Here is a 25,326-nt window from a genome sequence, read left to right as displayed (position 1 = left end):
GCCTGCTCGCCGAGCAGGCTGTGCCTGCTCGCCGAGCAGACCTGCGGGAATTGGTCAAAAAGACCAATTCCGCCCCACGACGCCACGATGGACCCCACGACTTCCTACCTGCATAAGGACACGAAATAGGTCAAGAAAAGGGCCCGAGCCACGCCTATAAATAGGATTTTTCCAATGTAATTAGATATCTTTTATCTTTTGTAATTTTCTTAGCTTTTCATCTTGAGAAATCCTCTCCACCTCCTCCATATCCTTCAAACCTCCATTGAAGACACCTCCGAAGCTCTGCTCACCGAGGATTGCTCAAGCTCCATCCTTAAGTCCTAGGAAGACGCCTGCATTGGTAGACAGGTTCCCTGAAAGGGATTTTTCTTCTTTTATATTATGTCTAGCCTCTGATCCATGTTATGAATCCTAGGCTCATTGTATCTTCGTGACAATAGTTTCATCTTTGATATATATTATAGTTTTTGTTCATTCAATTGTTTTAATGCTTTAATCTTTGTCTTACGCTTTGTCTGATTGGTTTAACTCATTCGATAATCCCAAAATTAAGTTGGCACATATTGCGAGCTGAATCTGACCTAGTCAGTGCTTATAGGATTGACGACCCTATAGAAGATTAAGCCCAAATTGCTGAGCCTTAGAGCTAGTTTTGGCCTTACAAGGGAATCACGAACTAGGGACTTTAGGAGGATAGGTCGGGTTAATCGCCTCGGATACAAGTGACTTAGGTTTTAATTCAATTGCTTAAACAATCTATTTTCATTATCATCGTATCCCTTCATGTTCCTTCGGATAATTGCATTGGTAAAAGATCATTTAGGAGTAGTTTAACTTAATTAGGGGTAGAGTAACTTAATTAGGCGTAGAATAACTTAGTTAGAATCAGATAATGTAGATTTATGTAAATATCTTTTAGTTATTTGGTATTTATCCCTTAAGGATACTAACTAATTAGAGATTATCTTATTTTGTATATTGCTGATTGTTAGGAAATTAGTTCCTGATTTTTAGGAGATTAGTTAACCTAGGTTATCTGTACATTTGTAATCTGCCTATAAATAGGTTATTCTTTTGATGAATAAACATACGATTATTCACAAAACCCACATAGTATCAGAGCCTCTTTACTCTAATCGTATCTTTCTCCAGCGTTTTTTTTAACCTAAAGCAGCCGTCCTTCCTGGTGTTAACCTAAAGCAGCCGTTCTTCTCCTCTTTCTCAAGCCGCTCTTAACCTAAAACACCATGGCAACAGAAAAAGACACAGCCTCCCATCCCTCCTTAATCTCGAACCCACCTCTCATAGTTGGCTCTTCATCTCACGGTACCGAGGCTGCTTCTCTGGTTACCAGCCACAAATTCAATGGCCACAACTATCTCCAATGGTCACAATCTGTGATGATGTATATCGGTGGAAAAGGGAAAGAGGAATACCTCACTAAAGAGGTAGTTGCTCCAAAAACTGATGATCCAAAGTACAAAACTTGGAAAGCTGATAATCACATGATTAAGTCATGGCTGATTAGTTCCATGAGTAATGAGATTGGAGAAAATTTTCTCTTGTACGCTACAGCTAAAGAACTATGGGATGCTGTAAAAGATTCTTATTCAAGTTCTGAAAATACATCAGAATTATTCGAAATTGAGGCTGCTCTCTATGATTTCCGCCAAGAAGATACCTCAGTCACTCAATACTTCAACACTCTTACACGCTATTGGCAACAACTGGGTCTGTTCGAATCCTACTCTTGGAAGTGCCCTATAGATACTACTCTATACAGGAGCATTGTGGAGAAAAAGAGAATGTTCAAGTTTCTCCATGGCCTCAATAAGGATCTTGATGCAGTCAGGAGTAGAATCATGAGTACCAAGCCACTTCCTCAAGTCAAAGAAGCATTCTCAGAGGTTCGACATGAAGAAAGCAGGAAGAAAGTCATGATGGGCTCTTCTATCCTTCCAGCTGCTCAGGACTCCTCTGCCCTTGCTGCCCGAGGACAATTCCAAGGTACCAACCAATTTAATCGACAACAGAAGGGATGTCCATGGTGTGATCATTGTCGTAAGCTTGGACATTTCAAGGAAACATGCTGGAAAATTCCTGGAAAGCCAGCAGATTGGAAGCCCAGGTCATGGAAAGACAAGGAAATTCATGGACATACTACTGCCACTTCAAGTATCATTGCTGAAGGAACAGAAAGTGGATCTGATTCATCACCGTTTACTAAAGCACAGTTAGAGGCACTTCAGAAACTCTCGAGTCAGTCCAACATAACTACACCTGGTACAGGGCTGTTAGCCATGAAAGGTAATCATTCAGTAGCTCTTGTTGTCAATAAAAGACCTACTAATCCTTGGATCCTTGATTCTAGAGCATCAGATCATATGACAGGTGATGCAAATATTTTTTTTGAGTTTCACCCGAGCTCAGAACATCATACAGTGAAAATTGCCGACGGTACATCATCTAAGGTTGAGGGCTTGGGTTCAGTAAAAATAAATCAGAATCTAACTCTCACATCTGTTCTTTATGTGCCGAAACTAGACTGTAATTTACTATCTATCAGTAAATTTACTCGTAAAGTTCAGTTTGTTCTCTTTAAATAATGAGTCTATTTCAAATAAAGATAGTGATATTATGTTATGGCATTATCGTCTTGGTCATCCAAATTTCTTGTATTTGTCAAAGATGTTTCCTTCCTTATTTATTAATAAAAATCCAAACTCCTTTTGCTGTGAAATCTGTCAACTTGCAAAACATACTCGAAATACCTATCCTAGACTACCATATAAATCATCCAAACCATTTTCATTGATTCATAGTGACGTGTGGGGCCCTTCCCGTGTAAATGCTATTGCGGGACATAAATGGTTTGTATCTTTTATAGATGATCATTCTAGATTAACTTGGGTATTCCTCATGAAAACAAAATCAGAAGTTAGTGAAATTTTTAGGAATTTTCATTCTATGATTCAAACTCAGTTTCACACTAAAATACAAATCCTCAAGACCGACAATGCTAAACATTTCTTCAATTCCATTCTTGGTTCCTATCTCACCCAAGAGGGTATTATACACTTGAGCTCTTGTGTCAATACTCCACAGCAAAATGGGATTGCCGAACGGAAAAATAGACATCTCTTAGAAGTTGCTCGTTCTCTCATGTTTTCTACTCAAGTTCCCAAATATCTCTGGGGAGAAGCTGTCCTGACAGCTACCTATCTTATTAACCGTATGCCTTCTCGTGTACTCAATTTTCAAACTCCGTGTCACACTGTCATGAAATCATTCCCTCACACGAGGTTCATAACTCTTCTTGATCCTAAGGTCTTTGGTTGTACAGCCTTCGTTCATCTTCCTTCTCAAAATCGTAGTAAGTTAGATCCCAAATCTATCAAGTGCATTTTTATTGGCTATTCCTCTCATCAAAAAGGTTATAAATGTTATTCTCCTATCACTCGGAAAATATATAATTCTATGGATGTCACATTTTTTGAGAATCAGGCTTACTATAAAAATGAGATTCAGGGGGAGAATACTAATGAATCTCATATTTGGGATATTGCTCCAAGTATCAACACTCCATTTATTGGCATTTATCATGAGGGTCCCTCCACCTCTCAAGTCACAGAAAATCAAGGTTTATCTAGTCCTCAGTCTAATCCCTTAGGTTCCTAATCCTTTGGTCCATCTTTGACAAGTCCATCTATGATCCTTGCCCCTCATCAAGAACCAGAAAACAGAGAAACTCTTGTCTATATAAGAAAGAAAAAATCTGGTAACGATATAGAGCACATAACACATCCAGAGGACCGTCATGAATCGGAACCGAATTCTCTTTCAGAGGCTCATTCAGGTTTAAGTAATTCTGACCTTGATAATATTGCTCAAATAAATGATGATTCAGATCTGCCTATTGCATTGAGAAAGGGAGTTCGTAAATGTACGGAACATCCTATTGGCAATTTTGTTTCCTATAAAATATTATCACCATCCTATCATGCTTTTGTCTCCACCATTGATAATATACAGATTCCTCACACTATTCAAGAGGCACTAAGTGATTCACACTGGAAAGAAGCGGTTCAAAATGAGATTGATGCTTTGCTAAAAAACAACATATGGACAATCACAAATCTACCACCTGGAAAAAGATTAGTGGGTTGCAAGTGGGTCTTTACAGTCAAATACAAAGCAGATGGTAGTATTGAGAGGTTTAAAGCTCGCCTTGTTGCTAAAGGATTCACTCAGTCCTACAGAATTGATTATCAAGAAACATTTGCTCCTGTTGCAAAGCTCAACACTATTCGTGTATTACTATCTCTTGCTGCAAATAAAGACTGGCCCCTACACCAATTTGATGTGAAGAATGCCTTCCTGAACGGTGACCTTGAAGAAAAAGTTTATATGGACATTCCGCCAGGTTTCGAGAACTCTTCAAACCAGGGAAAAGTTTGCAAACTCAAGAAATCTTTGTATGGCCTTAAACAATCTCCACGGGCATGGTTTAGTAGATTCACTAAATCAATCACTCAAAATGGGTACACTCAACGTCAAGCAGATCACACTTTGTTTGTGAAATTTTCATCTGATAAAAGGATAGCTATCCTAATTGTTTATGTAGATGACATAATAATGACAGGTGATTACAAGGAAGAGATTGAAAGATTGAAAGACTTCCTATCTAAGGAATTCGAGATTAAAGATCTTGGAAGTCTTAGATACTTTCTTGGCATGGAATTTGCTCGATCAAAGCATGGCATCTTTGTTTCTCAACGCAAGTATGTCCTAGACTTACTAAAGGAAACAGGAATGCTTGGATGCAAACCAGTCTCAACTCCAATGGACTCCAATAAGAAAATTGGGTTAGAAATAAATACAACACCGGTGGACAAAGGAAGATATCAAAGATTAGTTGGTCGCTTGATCTATCTATCTTATACCAGACCTGATATTGGTTTCTCGGTTAGTGTCGTCAGTCAATACATGAACAATCCTACCGAAGAACACATGGAAGCAGTTACTAGAATCTTAAGGTACCTCAAGATGAATCCTGGCAAAGGACTTCTATTCAAGAAAAATGATTGCAGAGATGTCAAAGTCTACACTGATGCAGACTGGGCAGGAGATAAGAAAGTTAGGAGGAGTACTACAGGATATTGCTCTTACGTTTGGGGTAATCTAGTGACATGGAGAAGTAAGAAACAATCAGTAGTTTCTAGAAGTTCAGTTGAAGCAGAATTTAGAGCTCTAGCTCTTGGTATTTGTGAAGGGATTTGGCTAAAAAGATTATTGAGTGAACTGAATCTCTTTGCAGGAGAACCTATAAAAAATGCTTTGTGATAATCAAGCTGCCATCAGTATCGCTAAAAATCCAGTTCAACACGACACAACAAAACACATTGAGATAGATCGACACTTCATCACTGAGAAGATTGAAAATTCCACAATTTAGACTATCTATACTCCATCAAAACTGCAAACTGCCGACATTCTTACCAAAGCTCTTCCTAGGACTATTTTTGATGAACTAGTGTGCAAGCTGGGAATGTATGATATACATAACCCAGCTTGAGGGGGAGTGTAGATTTATGTAAATATCTTTTAGTTATTTGGTATTTATCCCTTAAGGATACTAACTAATTAGAGATTATCTTATTTTGTATATTGCTGATTGTTAGGAAATTAGTTCCTGATTTTTAGGAGATTAGTTAACCTAGGTTATCTGTACATTTGTAATCTGCCTATAAATAGGTTATTCTTTTGATGAATAAACATACGATTATTCACAAAACCCACAGATAACTTAGCTAGGAGTAGTATAATTCAACCTAGGAGTAGATTAACTTAAGAAAAACCAACTCAAAACCCCCTAAGCCTAGATAACACCTGAAACCAAGTAACTCGATACTTGCAGAAATAAATCCTGTGGATGATACCTGGACTTTCCAGAATTTTATTACTTGATAACGATGGGGTACACTTATCCCTTAGTGAGTCTCGCGGTGCGACTGCCGTGAGGCGCATCAGACAACCATGTCATCGATGTATACTTGTACAGTATTGCCGATGAGGTGAGTGAACATCTTATCTATCAGTCGCTGGTAAGTAGCCCCCGTGTTCTTCAACCCAAAAGGCATGACGTTGTAGCAATAAGTGCCTTCATGCATAATGAAGGAAGTTTTCTCGGCATCAGCCGGGTCCATATTGATCTGCTGAAAACCAGCGATGGCGTCAAACTGAGATAAGATTTTTCGACCAGCTGTCTGGTCGAGAAGCTGATCTATGTTAGGCAGCGGGTAAGAATCCTTTGGGCATGCTTTATTAACATTCCTAAAATCTACACACATGCGGTACTTTCCGCTAGCTTTCTTTACAAGTACGACGTTAGAAAGCCAGTCCGGATAGTGAACCTCGCGAATAAATTTTACAGCTAGAAGGTTCTCGATCTCTTCCTTGACTGCAACTTGTTTGTCCTTCGCTTGCACTCTCAACTTCTGCTTTAGGGGCTCCACGGAGGGGTCGATGCTTAGTCTGTGCATTTCTTGCTTGGGTGAGACTCCCGTGATATCCTCGGTGCACCAAGCAAACACGTCTGCATGCTCTGACAGAACGGCCTTGATCTCGTCGGCTAAATGGGGCGTGAGTCTGGTCCCAATTTTCACTGTCTTGGTGTCCGCGATGGAACAGTCGCTGACCAGTTCAATAGGTATGGGATTGTATCCCCTCATGTCCATCAGACCATCTTCTAGGTACAGCGCTTTTCGAGGTTGAGTAGCCTCCCACTGCAGTCTCTTGGCCAAGATGCGATCCCCTTGGATGGTGATTCTGCCATGCTGGACCGGCAAAGTCAAGCATAACTCGAAGATATCAACCGTGGCCTTCAGGTTAGCTAGTAGAGGTCTTCCGATGATGGCATTGTAGGCCAAGGGGATATCGACCACCACCCATTCTGCAGTCTCCTCTACTTCCTTCTCACTTTCGGTAAAGATTATTGACAGGGAGATGACTCCCTTTACTGGGACTTCGATTTCCGACAGGCCAACTAGGGGGAATTCCCTGCTCGGAGGGCTGTATGAGCATTTCTCATTGCGCGGAGTGCCTTCCAGGTGAGCAAGTTTACCGAGCTGCCCGTATCCACCAGCACCCGATGCGTTTTAAAACCGGCGATGTTGATGGTGACCACAAGTGCCTCTGAATGGCTGGTCCGGAGAGGTGGCTGCAACGTCAAAGTCTGGTCAACTGCTTTTCTCTTTCGGGAGCCCTCCGGAGGCGTGCAGAGTGCTGGAGCTCCCTCCCTTATGACGTGGATCTCCCCGTGGTACCTAGGTCACTTTGGCTCATCTGCTCGGCTAGTGTCCCGCTGCTTCGGGCTCTGCTCCTTCTGCCTAACTGATTTTGGTGGCCTACCTTGCTCAGTTATCCGCTCAATCTCTTTCTAGAGCTGGTAGCAGTTCTCCATGGAGTGCCCGGAGGACTTGTGATACTTACAGTACTCTTTTTCTACACGGGCTTTGCCTTTATCGACCGGCGGGGTCGGGTGTGCAAATCGGTGAGGCTGGCTATGAGCATAATGCACCTCCTTCCCGCAGGATTGGTCCCCTCTGCGCTCAATGTTAGTTCGCTCGACTCAAGCTGGGAAAGGCATCGGGGCCTCCTTGCGCGCCTTGCCTTCGTCACGCGCCTCTGCGGTTGGCCTGCCTTTTTCTTGCTTATGCGTGTCGCCTCTGGCCTTGTCTCTTCTGATTCTTCATACCCGGCGGGCCGATCGCAGTCGTCATACTGGACGAAGGTTTGGGCCATGGTCATGAGTTCTTCGAAGGATCGTGGCATCTTTCTGAAGCACTTCTGCTTTAGGGGCTCGCATGAGGTACCCTTTGCTAAAGCATCATGAGCCACCTCGAGGTTCAGACCCTTGACTTGAGAGGCCATATGATGAAACCTGGAAAGAAAGTTGCGCAGTGGCTCAGTTGCTCGCTGTTTTAGCCCGTTGAGGTCCGAGCTGATCTTCCTTACCTTCGCTGCCGCAGCAAAACGGGAGCAGAAAAGGTCCTTTAAGAGATCGAATGAGTCAATTGATTCCGGAGCGAGTCCTCGATACCACTCTTGCGCATTCGAAGAGAGTGTGGTCGGAAAAACTTTGCACATGATGTCTTCGTCTTTTAAGTACAAGTTGATGGTACTCATGAAAGATGCCACGTGGTCGGTTGGGTCCTCGGTTCCCGAATACTACGATAGCCGTGGAGCCTTCTAGTCTCGTGGGAACCTCGTCTCGATGATCCTTTGTACTAGTGGTGTTTTACTGGAGGTGATGCTTCCTCCCATGACGCCCCCGATGGCCCTTTAGTCCAGAAAACATTGGATCTTCAGTTCCAGCATGTCTTCATTACTCACGGCCGCTGTCTCTTCGCGCCACGCACCGCCCTCTCCGGCCGTGGCAGCTGCGGTGCCCCTTCCTACGAGGACCCCGGGTCCCGTGGGCTCCCCTAGCAGCGCTCCCTCTCTTTGCATTTCCGCTGCTTCTTTAAGGTATTTCCAGATTTTGGCGTTCTCCTCTTGCAAGCTTCTCTGTTGATCTATGATCTTCATCTGGGCTGCCGTATGAATAGCCTGGGCAGTCTGGAAACCTTGTATCTCACTGAGGAGATGTGTGGTATTGTAAGTCTCTTCTTCTTCTTTAGGGCTCACCTCCTCCATCAGTGGTCCCAGGTTTCTAGGGGAAATTGGAATGGTCGGAACGGAACGCTCGATATTAGTCATGGATCTGGTTGCTCCGACTTCCAGCGCTAGCGTCGGAACAGACTCAATTGGAGTTTGCATTTTGCTTGAAGCGCCGAGGTCACTTGTACTCCACCTTCACCGCACCAAATAATCAGGGAATGTGGAATAGTGATCTGGGTCTTCGTCGGGAAGGTCTGGCTTCTTCGGGGGTCGTCTCTGCGCGAGGAACGGTCCCTACAGAAACTCCGACGATCAAGACAATTAGTAGTTCGACAGTGTATTCTAATCAAATGAGAGTGAGGTAGGAAATATAGTTACCCGATCCCCTTTCCTTCCTTCATTGGTATATTTATAGTGAAATTGTCTTGGGCCTGTGGGCCTTCTGTTACCCTGGCCCTTTCGCTGGTCGGGCATCATTGGGCTTCTTGGGCCTAAGTGATATTCTGAATCAATACCTATTATGCATTTTTTATATATTCAGGTACCGTTAGAAGATTGGCAACCTGATGGCATTGATTAGAGTTCCCATTTTATAACAGACACCGTTTTCCCTTCGTGTGAAGATGCTGTTGATTGGGCAAAACATGTAGCTATTCGAATTGGGTTTGAGATTATAATATCTTCGCATAAACATGGGGGAAAGAAAAAGCAATTGAGATGTTCACGGGGTGAACGCTACAGAGGGAGAACGGATGATGCAGGGTTAATAAGAAAAACTAAAACTAAAGCGTGCAGGTGTAAATTTGAGATTAAAGCCTATCAATGGCTAGACCTTTCTGGTTGGGGGATAAAGGCTAAGGCTGGATTAACTGGTTAGCATAATCATACGTTACGTGTGTATCTAGAGGGAAGTCGGCAGATGAGAGGACTCAGTACCGCATCTAAATTAATTGTCCATGATATGAGTTCGGCTCAAGCAAAACCTTGTGCTATTTTAGCAGCCGTTAAAGAAAAGCATCCCAAAGACAACCCAACAATTAAACACGTCTACAATTATAGGGATAAGATGAGGAAGGATGGGTTCGAAGGTAGAGACCTGGCTAGTCAGTTCTATCATATTTCTCTCGAGAACAAGTATGCTCATTATACTCAAGTTGATCCTCATTCTAGCGTGATTACACATATGTTTATGGCACATCCAGAATCAGTAGATTTATTCAGGACCTATTACTGGTACATCAGTATTGATTCAACGTACAGAACTAACAAGTACAAAATACCATTTGTTGAAATTGTTGGGATGACACCTTGCAATAACAACTTTAAGATTGCGTGTGCCATCATTAAAGATGAGACTGAAGGGAGCTATCGTTGGGTCCTGCAACGACTGAGGGTTTTGATTGGGTTTGATCTCAACCCGACTGTTATCATTAGTGATAGGGAGTTGGGGTTGTTGAAGTCAATCCTAGAGATTTTCACACGTACAGCACACTTGCTATGCACCTGGCATATAAACAAGGATGTAGAAGATCGGGTGTACAGAATTACGGGACAAAAATCATTTGCCGCTAAATTCAAGAATGGAAAATGGAGAATAATAATTCAATCCTTATCCATTACGGAGTACGAGCAAAATCTGAGCAAGATGAAGGATTCGATGAGTAGGTGCCAAACTTTTATCTCGTACGTTGAGGAGACGTGGTTGGTGCATAACGAGAAGTTTATTGTTACTTAGACGAAAGATTTCCTACATTTTGGCAACACAACTTCTTCTCGTGTGGAGAGTGAACATACGAGTCTAAAGCAATGGCTCAATACAGCCACATGATCCCTGGATAAGGTATGGCAGAAGGTTCACAAGAAGATAGAATCCCAGGCAACTAATAATCAGGTATTTTCAATACGTTCTACTGGAAGATGTTTATCTTCTTATCAGGTATTTGTAATCTGAGTCAACTGGTAGTATGTTTATCTTCTTATCAGGTACATGCTTGAGCAGCCCAGGCTTCGTAAAGGAGTCTTTTACTCCGAATTCCCCCTTAACTACCTGGTATGCAAAGTCTCCCACCACTGCATGTAACTGCTCAATGTTGAGTTAGATCGCATGAGAAGTTTGAGCCATTAAGTGAATGAATTTTGTGGTTGTGTATTGAGAACCTCTCATCAGATACCATGTGCATGCGAGCTCAAACAAGCTTATGATCTTAACAAGATGATCAGTATTGAGAGGGTTCATGAGTTCTGGAGAACATTTTTGATAAATTTTGGTCAGACTCATGAAACTAAAGGGTGTAATGATCAGACGGAGGATCAGAGATATTTTAAATCCTTAGTCGACCAGGTCTCTAAAGGTGACCCAGCCTTGCTGCGGAACATTTCAATACTTATACATGATCAACTACACCCTGATGAAGCACATTACACCGAACCTGATGTAAAAATTAACGTTCGAGGACGACCTAAGGCGAGTAAATCCACAAATCGTACGCCGAGTGCCTGGGAGTACAATGAAACTCAGCGTGGACATGCTCGTTCTAGTAGTTCATCTATGAGCCGTGGTAGAAGTGGTAGGAGAAGCTCTTCATCATCTGTCCATAATTTTTCATCCTCAGGTAATGTTTATTTGACCAACACAACTTGTTTTTGTAATACAAATTTGCAATATCTAATTCATTTACACTTAACATAAGTTATGTGCGGGTTACAATATCTTATTTCTCTCAATATAGATGGAAATACATTTGAAGTTAATGATTTCGTACATTCTAACAAAATAATCGGGATCATTAAGCCCTACGTCGAAACATATTACGACGTAATCGGTGATGGAAATTGTGGCTTACATGTTGTTTCTACCTACATTTTTGGCACCGAAGATTCGTGGCAATTATTTAGGCATAACCTTAGAAATGAAGTAATTGTTAACCGTTTTCTGTATGAAAATGTGTTACTTGACGGTGTTGATGCAGTAATTAATAGGATAAGTTGGGACGGTGGAGGTTGTTCTCAGGAGCATTGGATGCTCGTTTATGATGACTTGTTTCCGATTGCTACATTGTATAACGTTGTTGTCATGTTTTTCGGTTTCATGGGTGACTTACATCACAGTTTTATGGTACTGTGTTACCATTTTATCCTGCATCCACTGCTACAAGAACAGAACGAGAGATATGCATAGCTCATTTGGGTAATCAATACTGCCACTATATTCATTTAAATTTATCTCATAATTTTCCAGTCCCCCTATACTGACATGGTGGTCTCAACACCATGATCGTAGCGTTGAAGGGTGGGATCACTTTTATGCTGATAGGAGAGCACAATGGACAAGATTGGTTAACCTTAGATGCAATTAGCTGTTATTGTGTATATTTCAAACTTTGAGTATTATATGTTATGGTTTCAGTTATGTTTCAGTTAGAGGTTGATTTTGAATGGTTTCTAAATAGTTCTGGATGGTTTCAGTTATGTTTGTGTTAGTTGTATATATGTTACAGGTTGATTCTGTAGGAATTTTTTACTGTTCTGGATGTTTTCAGTTACAGTTTTGAAACAGTTTTGTTCAGTCGAGTTATAGGTTGATTCTGAATGGTTTCTGAATAGTTCTGGATGGTTTCAGTTATGTTTCAGTTAGTTGTATATATGTTACAGGTTGATTCTGTAGGAATTTTATACTGTTATGGATGTTTTCAGTTACAGGTTTGATACAGTTTTATTCAGTCGAGTTACAGGTTGATTCTGGATGGTTTCTTAATAGTCCTAGATGGTTTCAGTTATGTTTCAGTTAGTTGTATATATGTTACATGTTGATTCTGTAGGAATTCTGTACTGTTTTGGATGTTTTAAGCTACAGTTTTGATACAGTTTTATTCAGTCGAGTTACATGTTGATTCAGAATGGTTTCTGAATAGTTCTAGATGGTTTCAGTTATGTTTATGTTAATTGTATATATGTTACATGTTGATTCTGTAGGAATTCTGTACTGTTCTAGATGTTTTCAGTTATAATTTTGATATATTTTTGTTCAGTCGAGTTACAGGTTGATTCTAAATGGTTTCTGAATAGTTCTGGATGGTTTCAGTTATGTTTGTGTTAGTTGTATATATGTTACAGGTTGATTCTGTAGGAATTTTTTACTGTTCTGGATGTTTTTAGCTACAGTTTTGAAACAGTTTTGTTCAGTCGAGTTATAGGTTGATTCTGAATGGTTTCTGAATAGTTCTGGATGGTTTCAGTTATGTTTCAGTTAGTTGTATATATGTTACAGGTTGATTCTGTAGGAATTTTATACTGTTATGGATGTTTTCAGTTACAGGTTTGATACAGTTTTATTCAGTCGAGTTACAGGTTGATTCTGGATGGTTTCTTAATAGTTCTAGATGGTTGCAGTTATGTTTCAGTTAGTTGTATATATGTTACATGTTGATTCTGTAGGAATTCTGTACTGTTCTGGATGTTTTAAGTTACAGTTTTGATACAGTTTTATTCAGTCGAGTTACATGTTGATTCAGAATGGTTTCTGAATAGTTCTAGATGGTTTCAGTTATGTTTCAGTTAGTTGTGTATATGTTACAGGTTGATTCTGTACTGTTCTGGATGTTTTTAGTTACAATTTTGATACAGTTTTGTTCAGTCGAGTTACAGGTTGATTTTGAATGGTTTCTAAATAGTTCTGGATGGTTTCAGTTATGTTTGTGTTAGTTGTATATATGTTATAGGTTGATTCTGTAGGAATTCTGTACTGTTCTGGATGTTTTCAGTTACAGTTTTATAAACAACGTACTTATATAATTAAAGTACTAAAATATCAAGTACATAATACAAATATAATCCGTACAACTATAATAAAAAGTACTAAAACACAATCACAAATCACTTGGCCGAATGCCAAGCATCCAAAATCTGGCCGTACGACTGTCTCCACTCAGTCGCAACATCCTCATCAAGAAGGTTCATCGCCTCCAATGCACCTTCTCCCCAGTTAGCGAAACGGGTAACCCACTAGAAAAAGAAAAACCCCAAAATGAATAAATATCATTTCATTAAATATAATTTGATATTTGTAAATCAGTTGATTAAAATTTAAATCACTTACCACTTCGCTGTTCGAGCGAGTATGAATAGTCGGTCCGGGTGCAGGCATCTCCCGCAGTAGCTGAGGGTGTGAATGCAGGTAGTACCATGGCATGTACTTCTCCTCACAGTCCGAAGGAGTCCCTGCTAGAGTGAATCGAGACAATACAAGCACGGGCGCCTCGGGAAACGAGGTCCAAATATCCTCCGCCATATCGCCGGGCACTTCTACCCGATACTTTAAGATGGACTAGGGACGTACGGACTTCAATAGCCTCAAGATCGGTCTGGGTATGGTCTGCACGTAACCTAGCTGGCAAAGGCATCTCCCCGGCATGTACGGCTCGATCACATCTCGATAACGTATCCATCCGGCGTATGTCGTCCTACGGGTACCCGTAATGGCATCAGGACTATATGGCACCCACATCACCTACAGACGTATACAACAACATTAACATACAACTAATACAAGTAATGAATTTGGTTTATTTAATGAAATGGAAATTGTACCTCATCAGCAGTCAATCTATCAAGCCGGGCGCGATATGATCTCAACTGATCATCACTCTTCTCCAACGCTATAGATGGCCACATGCAAGCCCTCAAAAGCTCCGGATCCAATGTAACTCCCTCCTGCTGAAGCCTAAAGCATAGGAAGTACTCATAAATCCTTACTTGACCAGTGTCAGACAACCCGTGATCTGCCCGCAGTCTCCTCTGCTAGCAATACCTAGATGACGGTATAGATATGCTAGTGCAGTTGAGCCCCACGAGAGTCCAATGGCTCCAGCTACCGAGTCATGTACCTCCAACAGACAGGAAGGTCGAATGTGGTTACCACTCTTATCCACGAACAATGTGCAACCGAGCATAAGAAACATCCAAGCTGTAGCCTGTGCATCAGGAATCCGATCTCCTTGACAATACTCCAGGACAAAAGCCGATCGTATACCGCCTTTAAAGTAGTGACCGTTCAGCAACTCAGTCCGAGTCATACCAAACAACTCCATCACACAAGACTGAAGCTCCTCAATACTCGCCTAAGCAGTCACCACAGCCCCATCGATGGGGATGCGTAAAATCTGCCACACATCATGCAACATAATGCTCATCTCACCAAACGGCATGTGGAATGATGACGTGTCTGGCTGCCACCACTCCACAAAAGCCGCAATCAGGGGCGCATCAATGTGGGCATACATGATACCTAGTAAATGGGACAACCCAGATGACGCTATACGCGACTGGATCTCCCTAGAAGCACCGCCGTACCATAGCACAGCTTCCCACAATAGACTGAGCGTGTCTGACACCTGAGGAGGCCCATATCCTGCCCGCTCCAGATAGCATGGGCAATATGTCCTTGAAAGCTCGGGATCACAAGACCATCAGATGAACCCCCAGGAACCGGGGTCTTCACGATCCAGTCATCCTCTCCAGCACTCCTCGAGCGCTTGCTGCTACCTGAAATTACAGTAAACTCATTTCAGAATATTCGTATATTTTCTACTAATCATGAATAAATCACATAATAATAACTAAATTTAAAATTCTCACCCGAAGACGACCCTGCTGTAGAAGCAAAACATCCATCTCGACCCCTCGTCACTGTCTGAGGAGGTACTCACACAGAAGAAGTACTCTGAGGAGGCATAGACTCATCTCCGTCCATCTCAACAGCATCCGCCATCTCCTCACGTCTAACACGCTCGTTGTGCTCATATTTGTGCCCTCTGGGCGTCCCCCATCATCATCTGCTCCGTCCGTTGCCTCCGGGCAGAGGCAGTCACAACACGTGACCTTGTATGCCTGTGTCCAGAACGGACCTCACCAATATCAGCCTGTAAAACAAAAAAAAATTAAATATATAGGCAAATAACGTATTTTTTTAATATACTCAATTTCTCATTTTTTTCAATTTTTTTAATAATTCGGGCCTGCCAACGGGCGGTCCGAATTAATTTATTTTTGAAAAAAAATTATTTCGGGCCCTGTTTGGCCTAAACAAAACGAACTGTCTGTTTGGCCGCTGGGCCGAACGGTTGCGGCGCGCGGGTCGCCCCTAGGGCCGACCTGTGCGCCGCAATCGTTTGGCCCAGCGGCCAAACAGACATCGCGTTCCGTTTGGTCGTAGGGCCAAACGGAAGCGCCGTTCGTTCCACCATTAGGTGGAACGAATGCGGCACCAAGTTCCACCTTACGGTGGAACTGGTGCGCCACTCGTTCCACCTAATGGTGGAACGAGTGCGCCATACTTTCCACCTTACAGTGGAAAGCAAGGCCGATGTCGTTGCCACCACGGGAAACGGACAGTTAGTCCGTTCCGCCCGTGGTGGCAACGGCATCGGCGGCCCGTTTAGTACAAAAAAAAGGGGTTCTGCCTCCGATTTCGGAGGCGGAACCCGTGATTTCGGTCAATTTTTTAAAATTAAAACTTACCGAAACCTTCATGAAACCTTTTCCCTTTCCTTCCTTTGGTAGCATGTAGTTTTAGGTCGGGTTTTTTGAAAAGCTAAAAAAGCTAGAGAGGATTTGAGAGTTTTTGGTTTTTGGTTTGAAATTGTGAGGAGAGCATAAATGTCAAAAGGGTGCGGTGGAAAGTATAATAGTTGCGGTATATAGCAGTTCACAAAAAATATTATACAAGAACACAAAGTAAAGGACCCTTGCAAACATGTCAACAGAGATAATATATTATGACTTCAATAACTTCCAAAGACTATTATCAAACAATTATAAAGGTATATTTGTTAATTTATTAATAATTTTTAAATTTAAATTATTTTAAAATAAAATATTAATATCAGTATAGGTAAATGATATAAAATTTTAAAAATAATAAAATGTTAAATTTTTATACAAACAATTTATCCACTCGCGCAACGCGCGGGCACAATACTTTCAAAACCCTTGTCAATTTGCGAACGATTAGGAATCATGAAATCTGAAAAAAATTGACAAAAGTCTGATAACACCAAATCAAATGTAAGTTTCCTCCATCTATTTTGGTTTTTTATTAGATATGTCGGGTAGGTTTTAAGATTTTGATTTTGTTAAGATTGAGCATTAATTTAATGTGTTATGTTTGGTTAGGGTTGGTATTAATGATATAAATATGATTTTCGAACTCCTTTGCAATGTATTTGATTGATATATTGGTTTAGAAGTCGAAATCTTATTTTATGAGCTTGTTTCGCAATTATCAAATTGCAAAGCAACAAATCCTAAACTCTCATCTAAAACTTCACAAATAAGTAAATGAGAAGACATTTACCTATCTGCGGAGCCAATTTTTCAACAAAGAACTTCACAAATAGGTAAATATAAATATCTGACGAATTGTGAAACCATTTTTCAGCCAAAAAAATAAAATAAAAATAAGACCTTATTTTGTATCTATGGTTTCTCGTTGCAAAACAAAGACCTTATTTTGAAATTAATTTGATAAAAAAAAATCAGATTATGATCTTATAGAAGTTGCTTTTAAAAAACAATTAAGAATCAATTTGGCCTTCAAAATTCCTGTTTAACTCCAATGGAAAATTAGATTTCAACTCAGTCTCAACTTAGTAATATTTAACAAAATAGCTAAATACAATCTATTTCAATATCAAAATTGACCCTTAATTCTCAAAAAAAAGTGTAAAAATATTATCAACAATCAAGATCAATTTTAGTATCATAATTGTGCAATTATACCTCTAACATTTACCCTCAACTACAATTATATTCTACACATTTTTGAATTTGTTATCACTACACATTAGCACTAATCAGTAACTAATCAAAGATATGTGTATACACGTGACCAAAAATTAAGACTATATCTCGTGTGTACTGTGTTTTTAATCTGGTTTAGCATTAGAAAGTGGGAAAAACTCGTATTCAGGTTTCTCAGAATCTCCTGCCACGGGGAATAGATCTAGCGGAGTTAAAGGAGGGTTTGCAGACTGCAATTGAGTTTCGGCTATGGTTGTTGACGATAGTAGATTTTGTTGATCAACCTCAGGAGAAGAGGGTTGAGACAAATGCGGAGAGGCAGCCTGAAGCGATTGAGGTGAAGATATAGGAAAGGATGGTCCTGATTCCATCAGTTGATGGGTGTAAAGAGTGTTTTGACCTCCTGAGCTATGTTGCTGAAAGATGTTTGGATCAACCCCCGTCCCTTGTCCGATCTTAAGCTCGTCCACATCATCCCTCTGATCAACCTGTGCCATTTGATTTAGGAAAGGATGCTCCTGATTTCTCACCATCTGAGCAGGTAACTGCTGCTTTGCTTGCCGGTTGAACTGCTGTTGTTGCAACATCTGCTGCTTCATTTGCTGTTGCTGCATCTCGGGCTGACTGAGCTGTTGAGAATGCACCATCTGTGTAGGTAACGGCTGCTTTACTTGCGGGTTGAACTGCTGTTGTTGAAACATCTGCTGCTTCATTAACGGTTGCTGCATCTGGTGCTCGTTGAGCTGTTGAGAATGCACCATATGGTCTTGCTGTAGTTGCAACATCTGCTGCTTCGTTAACTTTTGCTGCATCTCGGGCTGATTGAGCTGTTGAGAATGCACCATCTGTGCAGGTAACGGCTGCTTTGCTTGCCAGTTGAAATGATGTTGTAGCAACACCTGCTGCTGCATCTGTTCTTGCTGTTGTTTCAGATGCATATTAGGATTTGACTGAAGAGGAATATTTGTTTGATGCATATTCAGCCAACTCTGCGAGAAGAAATTGGTTTGGTCGACTTGTAGAGGAGCACTAACAGTATTCTGTTGAGGAGGTTCTACTGATGTTTGCTGCAATGAATCCACTGCATTTCCTTGGCCTGAATCTAAACTGGAAGCTGGCCGAATTGACTTCAAAATGTTCAGGTGTGATGTCGAAAAACCAGAAAAAGAAGACAGATAAAAATGCTGCATATTGTTCTGAGCTATTAAATTCTTCTGATCCCGTTGTTGCTGCAAATTTTGAAGGTTATTTTTCTGTCTCACCGACCTTTGATGTTGTTGTTGCATTTCTCTGACATTGTTCTTTTGTCGAGATAAATGATTTTGCTGCATATTTGTAGCATTTGGTTGTTGGGCCATTAGCTGCTGCTGCTGAGTAGGAAAACGCCAGTGCTGCACTATTAGTACTTTGTGTTGATGAATGCTAGCAGCCAGTTGCAGCTGTTGACGAACAAAGTTCTGGTCTGAAAGTTCTTGATACAGATATTGCAGAAAATTCTGTGCTTGTTGTTTTAGCTGTTGTAGAGTAACCGGTTGCCTTCCTGGCATTTGTCTTTGAGGATTGTTTATATTGGAAGGCACCCCCCGTCCCATTGAATTCCCTTCTGAGCTCTGTAGAACTGCAGATGAATGCCCTTCTGAGCTCTGTCGAACTTCAGAAATATGCTGCGAAGTAGGATTCTGCGCAACAACACTAAGGATAGAAGTTCTTGATGGACCAGAAACAGGAGGCAGTGCAGATGTCAAACTGGCAGAACTTCGAACCCCTGTAGAACCCATATTACTCCGGATATTACAGACAGAAAATGAATTCAAAAATCAGAAACTATTGATCCCTCTAGAGGAAAAGAAGTAAGTGTATCAGTCATCTAGTTCTATTATACCTTTCTGCTCCAAGATTTAATCTGTCAAATTTCATCAGCGAGAGATAGCAAGATAGGACATATGTAGTCAATTTAGATTCTCCAGTAACATAAAAGTTACAGACTACAATTGTTTTAATGTTTTGCAGTGGATTTTGACCATCAACCTGAATTCAAAAAGCTGTACCAAACCAATACATAAATTTATCTCCCTAACAGATGAAGAAGTTAAAAGTTTGAATAGCATTTCATATAATTTTCATGCTCAATCCAGGAATTACCTCCAGAATAAGGGGGCCTATGGTTGTTGCTAAGGGGGCCTATGGTTGTAACTCCAGTCATAAAGTCCAAGATAATCATCATCAACGCTAATTTATCCCGATACTCAGACTGAAAGCAGATGAAAAAAAAAAAAAAAAGTTAGACATCACAGTGATCTACTTCTAAATCTTCAGAACTTTTTCCTGTGTCTCTCTCCTAAATTCCAATAGAACATTTTTCTCTTGTGTTTATTATTATTTGTGAACTTACCCGCAGTTCAGGGAACATCGCCTATCCCTCTGAGTACCAGAGAATTAACAAAAATATTGCGCACATACCGAGTTCATGGCAGCAGTACAAAGCTTTTCCTCAAATTGCATAGCGATTTCCTTCAGCTCTTCTTGACCCTCTTGGCCAGAAAATGGAAAAAGTCTGTTCAGATGCTTCATTCTATGCATGCAAAACGATTAACAATCAGGTTACAAGCATAGAAATGGATTTACAGAGTCACATTCTGATATGACTCTAACATATCAGAATGTGACTCTATAAATGAAATCACCTTTAACAAAAATGAAATCACTTTTAACACTAACATAACAAAATTCCTGCAGCCTTAATTGCAACAATGAAGATATTTGATTAAATATAATATTATGAATTAAGTCGTACATAAGAGACTTGAGTTGAGAACTATTCTGTAATGTAAACATAACAAAAAAAATTGTCTTCCAATTAGAACTTTATAATGCAGCCATCTCATACAAATTGAAGCAAAAACTATAAGCTACTTTTAATCAAGACAAACCTCTTCTAATTCAAACGTGTATCTTCCTTTTTTGCTTATTTTGGACCCTTAGATGTGTCTAATCCAAGGGTGAATATTAAACCTACATTGAATACTTTAAAAAGGCCTAAAACTGTATATATGTCACAGAGGCGCGCCATGAACACTGTTTCTTGGCGCACAATGGCGTGCCTGGCGAGCGCCAAGGTGAGTGCGCCTGCAATTGAGGGCGCTAAGTATATAGCCTTGTGTGCCAGGCACCTTAAGCGTGTCATTAACAACTATAGTAATTTATGAACTTTGTAGTTTTCCTATCTCTATACGTTAAAAATTTCAGCACGATATTCCTGCAATTATATTATACATCGTCATAAATTCATCATTAGAAACTAATGCTTAGGAAACTCAATTAAAGATTCCAATAACAGAAACTTAAACTCATTTCAAACACAAACAAACTGCATAAACATTTCCAAAGTCTGACATTCAGGTAAATTAGAAAAAAAAAATTAGTAAAGTTCAACAGATTTACTACTAATGAAAGTTTTTGATGCAATAAAACAATAATTGACAGTTTATTTATATTAAAGGAAATAAAATACTAACAAGTAAATGACAATTTCTGGTCGTGAATGAGGTGGTAACTGAGCTCTCCAATCATCTCCTGTCTCCGCAGAAGGTCTCGGATTATTGGTATCCATCAGAATCCCACAGACTTAAAGCTGCTAAAGAGAAATTGTAATAACTCAAAACAACTGTACAGAATCAATGCAAGGCACAGCTCAAATTATCTTTACCAAAGCATAGAAAAAATTGATTTAATGTAGAAGAAAGACAATAAGGAAAATTCATGAGAATTATCTAATGGAAGATTTCTGAGTTTTCTATCCAGTTATCTTCCCCTCAATCAATGCAAGGCACATCTCAAATTGATTTAATGTAGAAGAAAGACAATAAGCAAAATCCTATACGACTTTAAACTTCAACATTGCACTAAATTGTAATGATGTAATGAAATAAGGCGTCGATCTTGATTTTGATAAAATCGATTGCGATAATGAATTGATTTTGATGAAATTCATATTCAACAGTTTCTAGAAGAAAAGACAATAAGCAAAATTCATGAGAATGATCTTGATTTTTTATGAAAACCATTGCGATAATGGCAGATTTCTGAGTTTTCTCTCTATTCTGTTTTCTTTCCCTCAATCAATGAAAGGCACATCTCAAATTGATTTAATGTAGAATAAAGACAGTAATTAAAACTATATACGACTTCAAACTTCTACATTGCACTAAAGTATAATGAAAAATAAGGCGTCGATCTTGATTTTTGATGAAATCGATTGCGATAATGGCTGATTTCTGAGTTTTCTCTCTATTCAGTTTTATACTCTTCCCCTCAATTAATTATCTGAGACTTCTTCTTCTTTGCCTCTCTTTTGCTTCCCGCATTCTCTTCTTCCCCTTTCACTCTCCGCTCTCTCTCTTTCGGAAAGATATTTCCTCACCCAATCCATGGATATGCACATATTCAAAGAAAAATATCTTTTTCGTTCTTTCTTTTTATGAAAAACAGCAAAAGAATAGAAGAAATAAATCCAAAATCCAAGAAATCAACCATTAGATTCATGTTAGGTATGCACAAAAAAAATCGTTCATACCTGCATCTATCTGCTACCGCGATTGGATAATCTAGCTCGTTTTCTTTCCGCTTGACAAACTGAAATCAAAAGCAGATTGAATTGCCCAAATGTCTTACAAAGTGAATCCCAGATTTAAGCATTCATATTCAAAACAATCCCAGATTTCATATCCTTCGTTTTTTTGGAGGGAATTTTATATGATTTTTAAAGAACGGTAAATAATTCATTAGTCCCTTACTTTTTACTTAACATATTGTTTAGCCCCTATTTTAAAAAATATATTATAAGGTCTCTATCTTTTGCTAATATTAATCATTTGATCCTTTTGTCTTTTTTTTTTAGATTTTTAACCGAATATATCTTAATCTTTAGTACAACCATAGTACAATACAAAATGTTCATGTTACTCTATTATGTTACGTCTGTCTTTTTATGCTAAATATAACGGTTAAAAGTCGAAAAAAATAGACAACATGATCAAAAGGTTAATATTGATAAAAAAAATTATGGAACTTATAATGTGTTTTTCAAAATAAAGGACTAAACAGTGTATTAAGTAAAATGTTGGGAACTAATAAATTATTTATCCTTTAAACAAAAATAAAAATATAATTGTTTCAAACAAACAAAAATTAAACACCAATGAAATTTTGAGGGTAAATTACAAATAAAAGGGATATTTACAAAACTGTCTTAATAGGAAGGCCCATGTATACGTACATCTGTGTCTATAGGTCGGGTTGGACCAGGCTCGTTTGGGCTTTTATGTAAAAATGTTATGTCCAAATTCAGTTTTGCCTGCTATTAATTTCGTCGATGTCGGATTTAAAAATCAAATACCAACGAAATTTTAAGGGTAAATTACAAATAAAAGGGATATTTATAAAACTGACTTAATAGGAATGCCAGTTTATATTTTTACGAGATAATAGTTATATTTCAGGCATGTTTTAAAACCAGTAAGGTCGGAGTATGTAATTTTAATATTAGAGAAGAAAAAAGTTTATAGTGGAGTAAGTAAGAATTTTTTTTAATATGTTTTAATTTTTTTTTTTTTTTTTTGTAAACATGAAAAAGGAAAAACATAAAAAGAATAAGGCAGAATCATCATCGGAAAGCTAACACCCAAAAGGTCATCAAACAGCAGTTTTCGAACCTCCTGTGGCAGGAAAGAAAGAACAGAGACTCCGAAGTCAAAATCATGAGTCATACCAGCCAAACTATCAGCAACCCGATTCTACTTCCGGAAAAGATGACGAACGTAAACACACTCAAGTTCCTGATAAAATGCTTAATACCTTTAAATAGATTCTGACCAATAAAACCAGCAACACCATCTCCATTAAGAGTTTCCACAATCTCGGAATTATCCGACTCAATCTCAATCAAACGGTAGCCTTTATTTGAAGCAAGAGCGATACCAGAGAAGAGCCTCCAAAGCTCCGTATCATAGGAGGACCCTTTACCAATATTATAACCGAATCTAGCCACCCAATCCCCATGACTGTCACGAATGACTCCGCCAGCCGAAATGGATCCGTCACTCATCCTCGAGCCCTCGATATTAAGTTTAAGTCACCCCACAGGAGGTCTCACCCAGTGAACATTATAAGGCATGTGCAACACATCTTCCGTATTTAATTTATTTTTTTACAATTACGTGATTAATTGATTACATTTTACACAAGTTTAAGAAGCTAACTGAATATTTTATACAAGTTCAAGGGGTTATTAAAATACTTTGAAAGTTCAGGAGTCAATCAAGCTTTTTGGAGGAGAAAATGATGTACTCCTATTAAGCTAGCAATATAATTGTTTGGAACAAAAAAAATTACATTCATATAGGTAAATTACAAATAACAATAACTTTTTAGGGTAAATTACATAAAATGAAAATGAAATTTTTACAGTAAATTACAAATAACACCCATGTAGTTAAAAAAATTCTCGAATTGCTATCTCAGATGATTTTTCGTTGCAAAACAAGGACTGTATTACATCATTACATAATATGGACATTCAGTTCGACAGTCACTTGAAATCTACCCTAACGTTTTTTTTTTTGGGTAAATAATTATGAGGTCCCTATATTTTTACCTAATACATTATTTAGTCCTTGTGTTTTTAGAAATAATTATATAGTTCTCCAGTTTTTGTTTTTGTTAACTCCTTAGTCTTTATGTTTGGGTCGATGGTCAAACTATACTAAATAAAATTTAAAATACCAAAATTACCCTTTACTTTATATTTTAATAATAAAACATCTATTTTTCCTATTTTATATTTTTTTTCCTTTTTCCTACATAATCACAATCTCTCCAATATGAAGTAATTGATTTATTAATTTTATATAATTATAGAACTTTAATTTAATAGCGTAAAATTTATTGCCTAAAAAATGAATAAAAAATATTTTAAAAATTATTAAAATAGGAGTAAGACTATCATTGTAAAAAGTTTTTACAATTCTAATAAATTTTATGAATGAAGAAAAAAATATATGATTTTTAAAAAATTATAAAAAAATTATAATAATATTTAATGTTAGTTTAAAGATATTATATTAAAAAAATCATTACAGTTTTAAGAAAATTAATAATATATTTTTTCAAGTATATTAATTTCGGTGTATATGTAGTTCAAAAACTTCATTAAAATTAATTAAATTAAATTTGAAATTAAAAGATAAATTTTTTATGTATATAACTAGGGATAATTTTGGACTTTCATTTACAGAAACAAATGGAATAAAGAATTGATAAAGATAAAACTTAAGAACCTTATAATAATATGATGGACTTGCTAGTGTGTTAAGTAAAAGCATAAAATCTTATAATCATTTACCCAATTTTTTTTTTATAAAGTTATCAAGTGAATATTGAAAAACGAATCGCATCAAAATATCAAGTTTCATTTTTGTGAGTGAAACTCACAACAACAAAAATCCGAAATTAATTTGATTTACTTCAAAAAAAAAAAATCTGATTAAGCTATTCTCAAAAAGTTACTTTCAAAAACAATTAAGGGCTGTCAAATTGACATTTGACGACTTAGTTCAAATATAATCAATTTTAATATTTAAAAAATTATCAAGTCCAAGTTTATTTGTCAAATATTGTCAACGTGAGAGTTGAATTGATAATACCTTCGACTTAGGTTAAACTAAACTTGTTTGTCAATTTTAAAGGCTAAATTTTCTTATCAAACAATACTTAACTATGTTTTTAGAAATTTCTTATCTTTGTATTTCAGTGAGAAGTTTAACTCTATTTTCAGAGATTCATTGTCTTTGTGTTTCAGTAAGAAGTTCA

The 25,326-nt window shown here is 38.5% G+C and overlaps 1 protein-coding gene across 3 annotated transcripts; it reads right to left on the bottom strand.

Moving 5' to 3' along the window:
- Positions 1-17,368: 17,368 nt before the first annotated feature.
- Positions 17,369-22,166, bottom strand: LOC136201999 (mediator of RNA polymerase II transcription subunit 15a-like). 3 transcript variants are annotated; one of them, XM_065992408.1, is made up of 5 exons: positions 22,034-22,166; positions 20,976-21,091; positions 19,921-20,032; positions 19,603-19,711; positions 17,369-19,225 (listed from the first exon to the last, which is right to left on the bottom strand). In XM_065992408.1, exons 2-5 carry the CDS (start codon positions 21,068-21,070, stop codon positions 17,586-17,588), a joined length of 1,956 nt encoding a protein of 651 aa, XP_065848480.1. In that variant the 5' UTR covers positions 21,071-21,091; positions 22,034-22,166; the 3' UTR covers positions 17,369-17,585. The 3 variants fall into 3 exon arrangements, with proteins under 3 accessions (XP_065848480.1, XP_065848481.1, XP_065848482.1); XM_065992409.1 differs by lacking the exons at positions 20,976-21,091; positions 22,034-22,166 and having other exon boundaries at positions 19,853-20,023; XM_065992410.1 differs by lacking the exons at positions 20,976-21,091; positions 22,034-22,166 and having other exon boundaries at positions 17,369-19,502; positions 19,921-19,945.
- Positions 22,167-25,326: the final 3,160 nt, after the last annotated feature.

This window comes from Euphorbia lathyris, chromosome 8 (assembly GCF_963576675.1).
Source record: "Euphorbia lathyris chromosome 8, ddEupLath1.1, whole genome shotgun sequence".
NCBI lineage: Eukaryota > Viridiplantae > Streptophyta > Magnoliopsida > Malpighiales > Euphorbiaceae > Euphorbia > Euphorbia lathyris.
The sequence above is the reverse complement of the archived record's forward strand: the minus strand, read 5'-3'. Positions and strand labels throughout refer to the sequence as shown.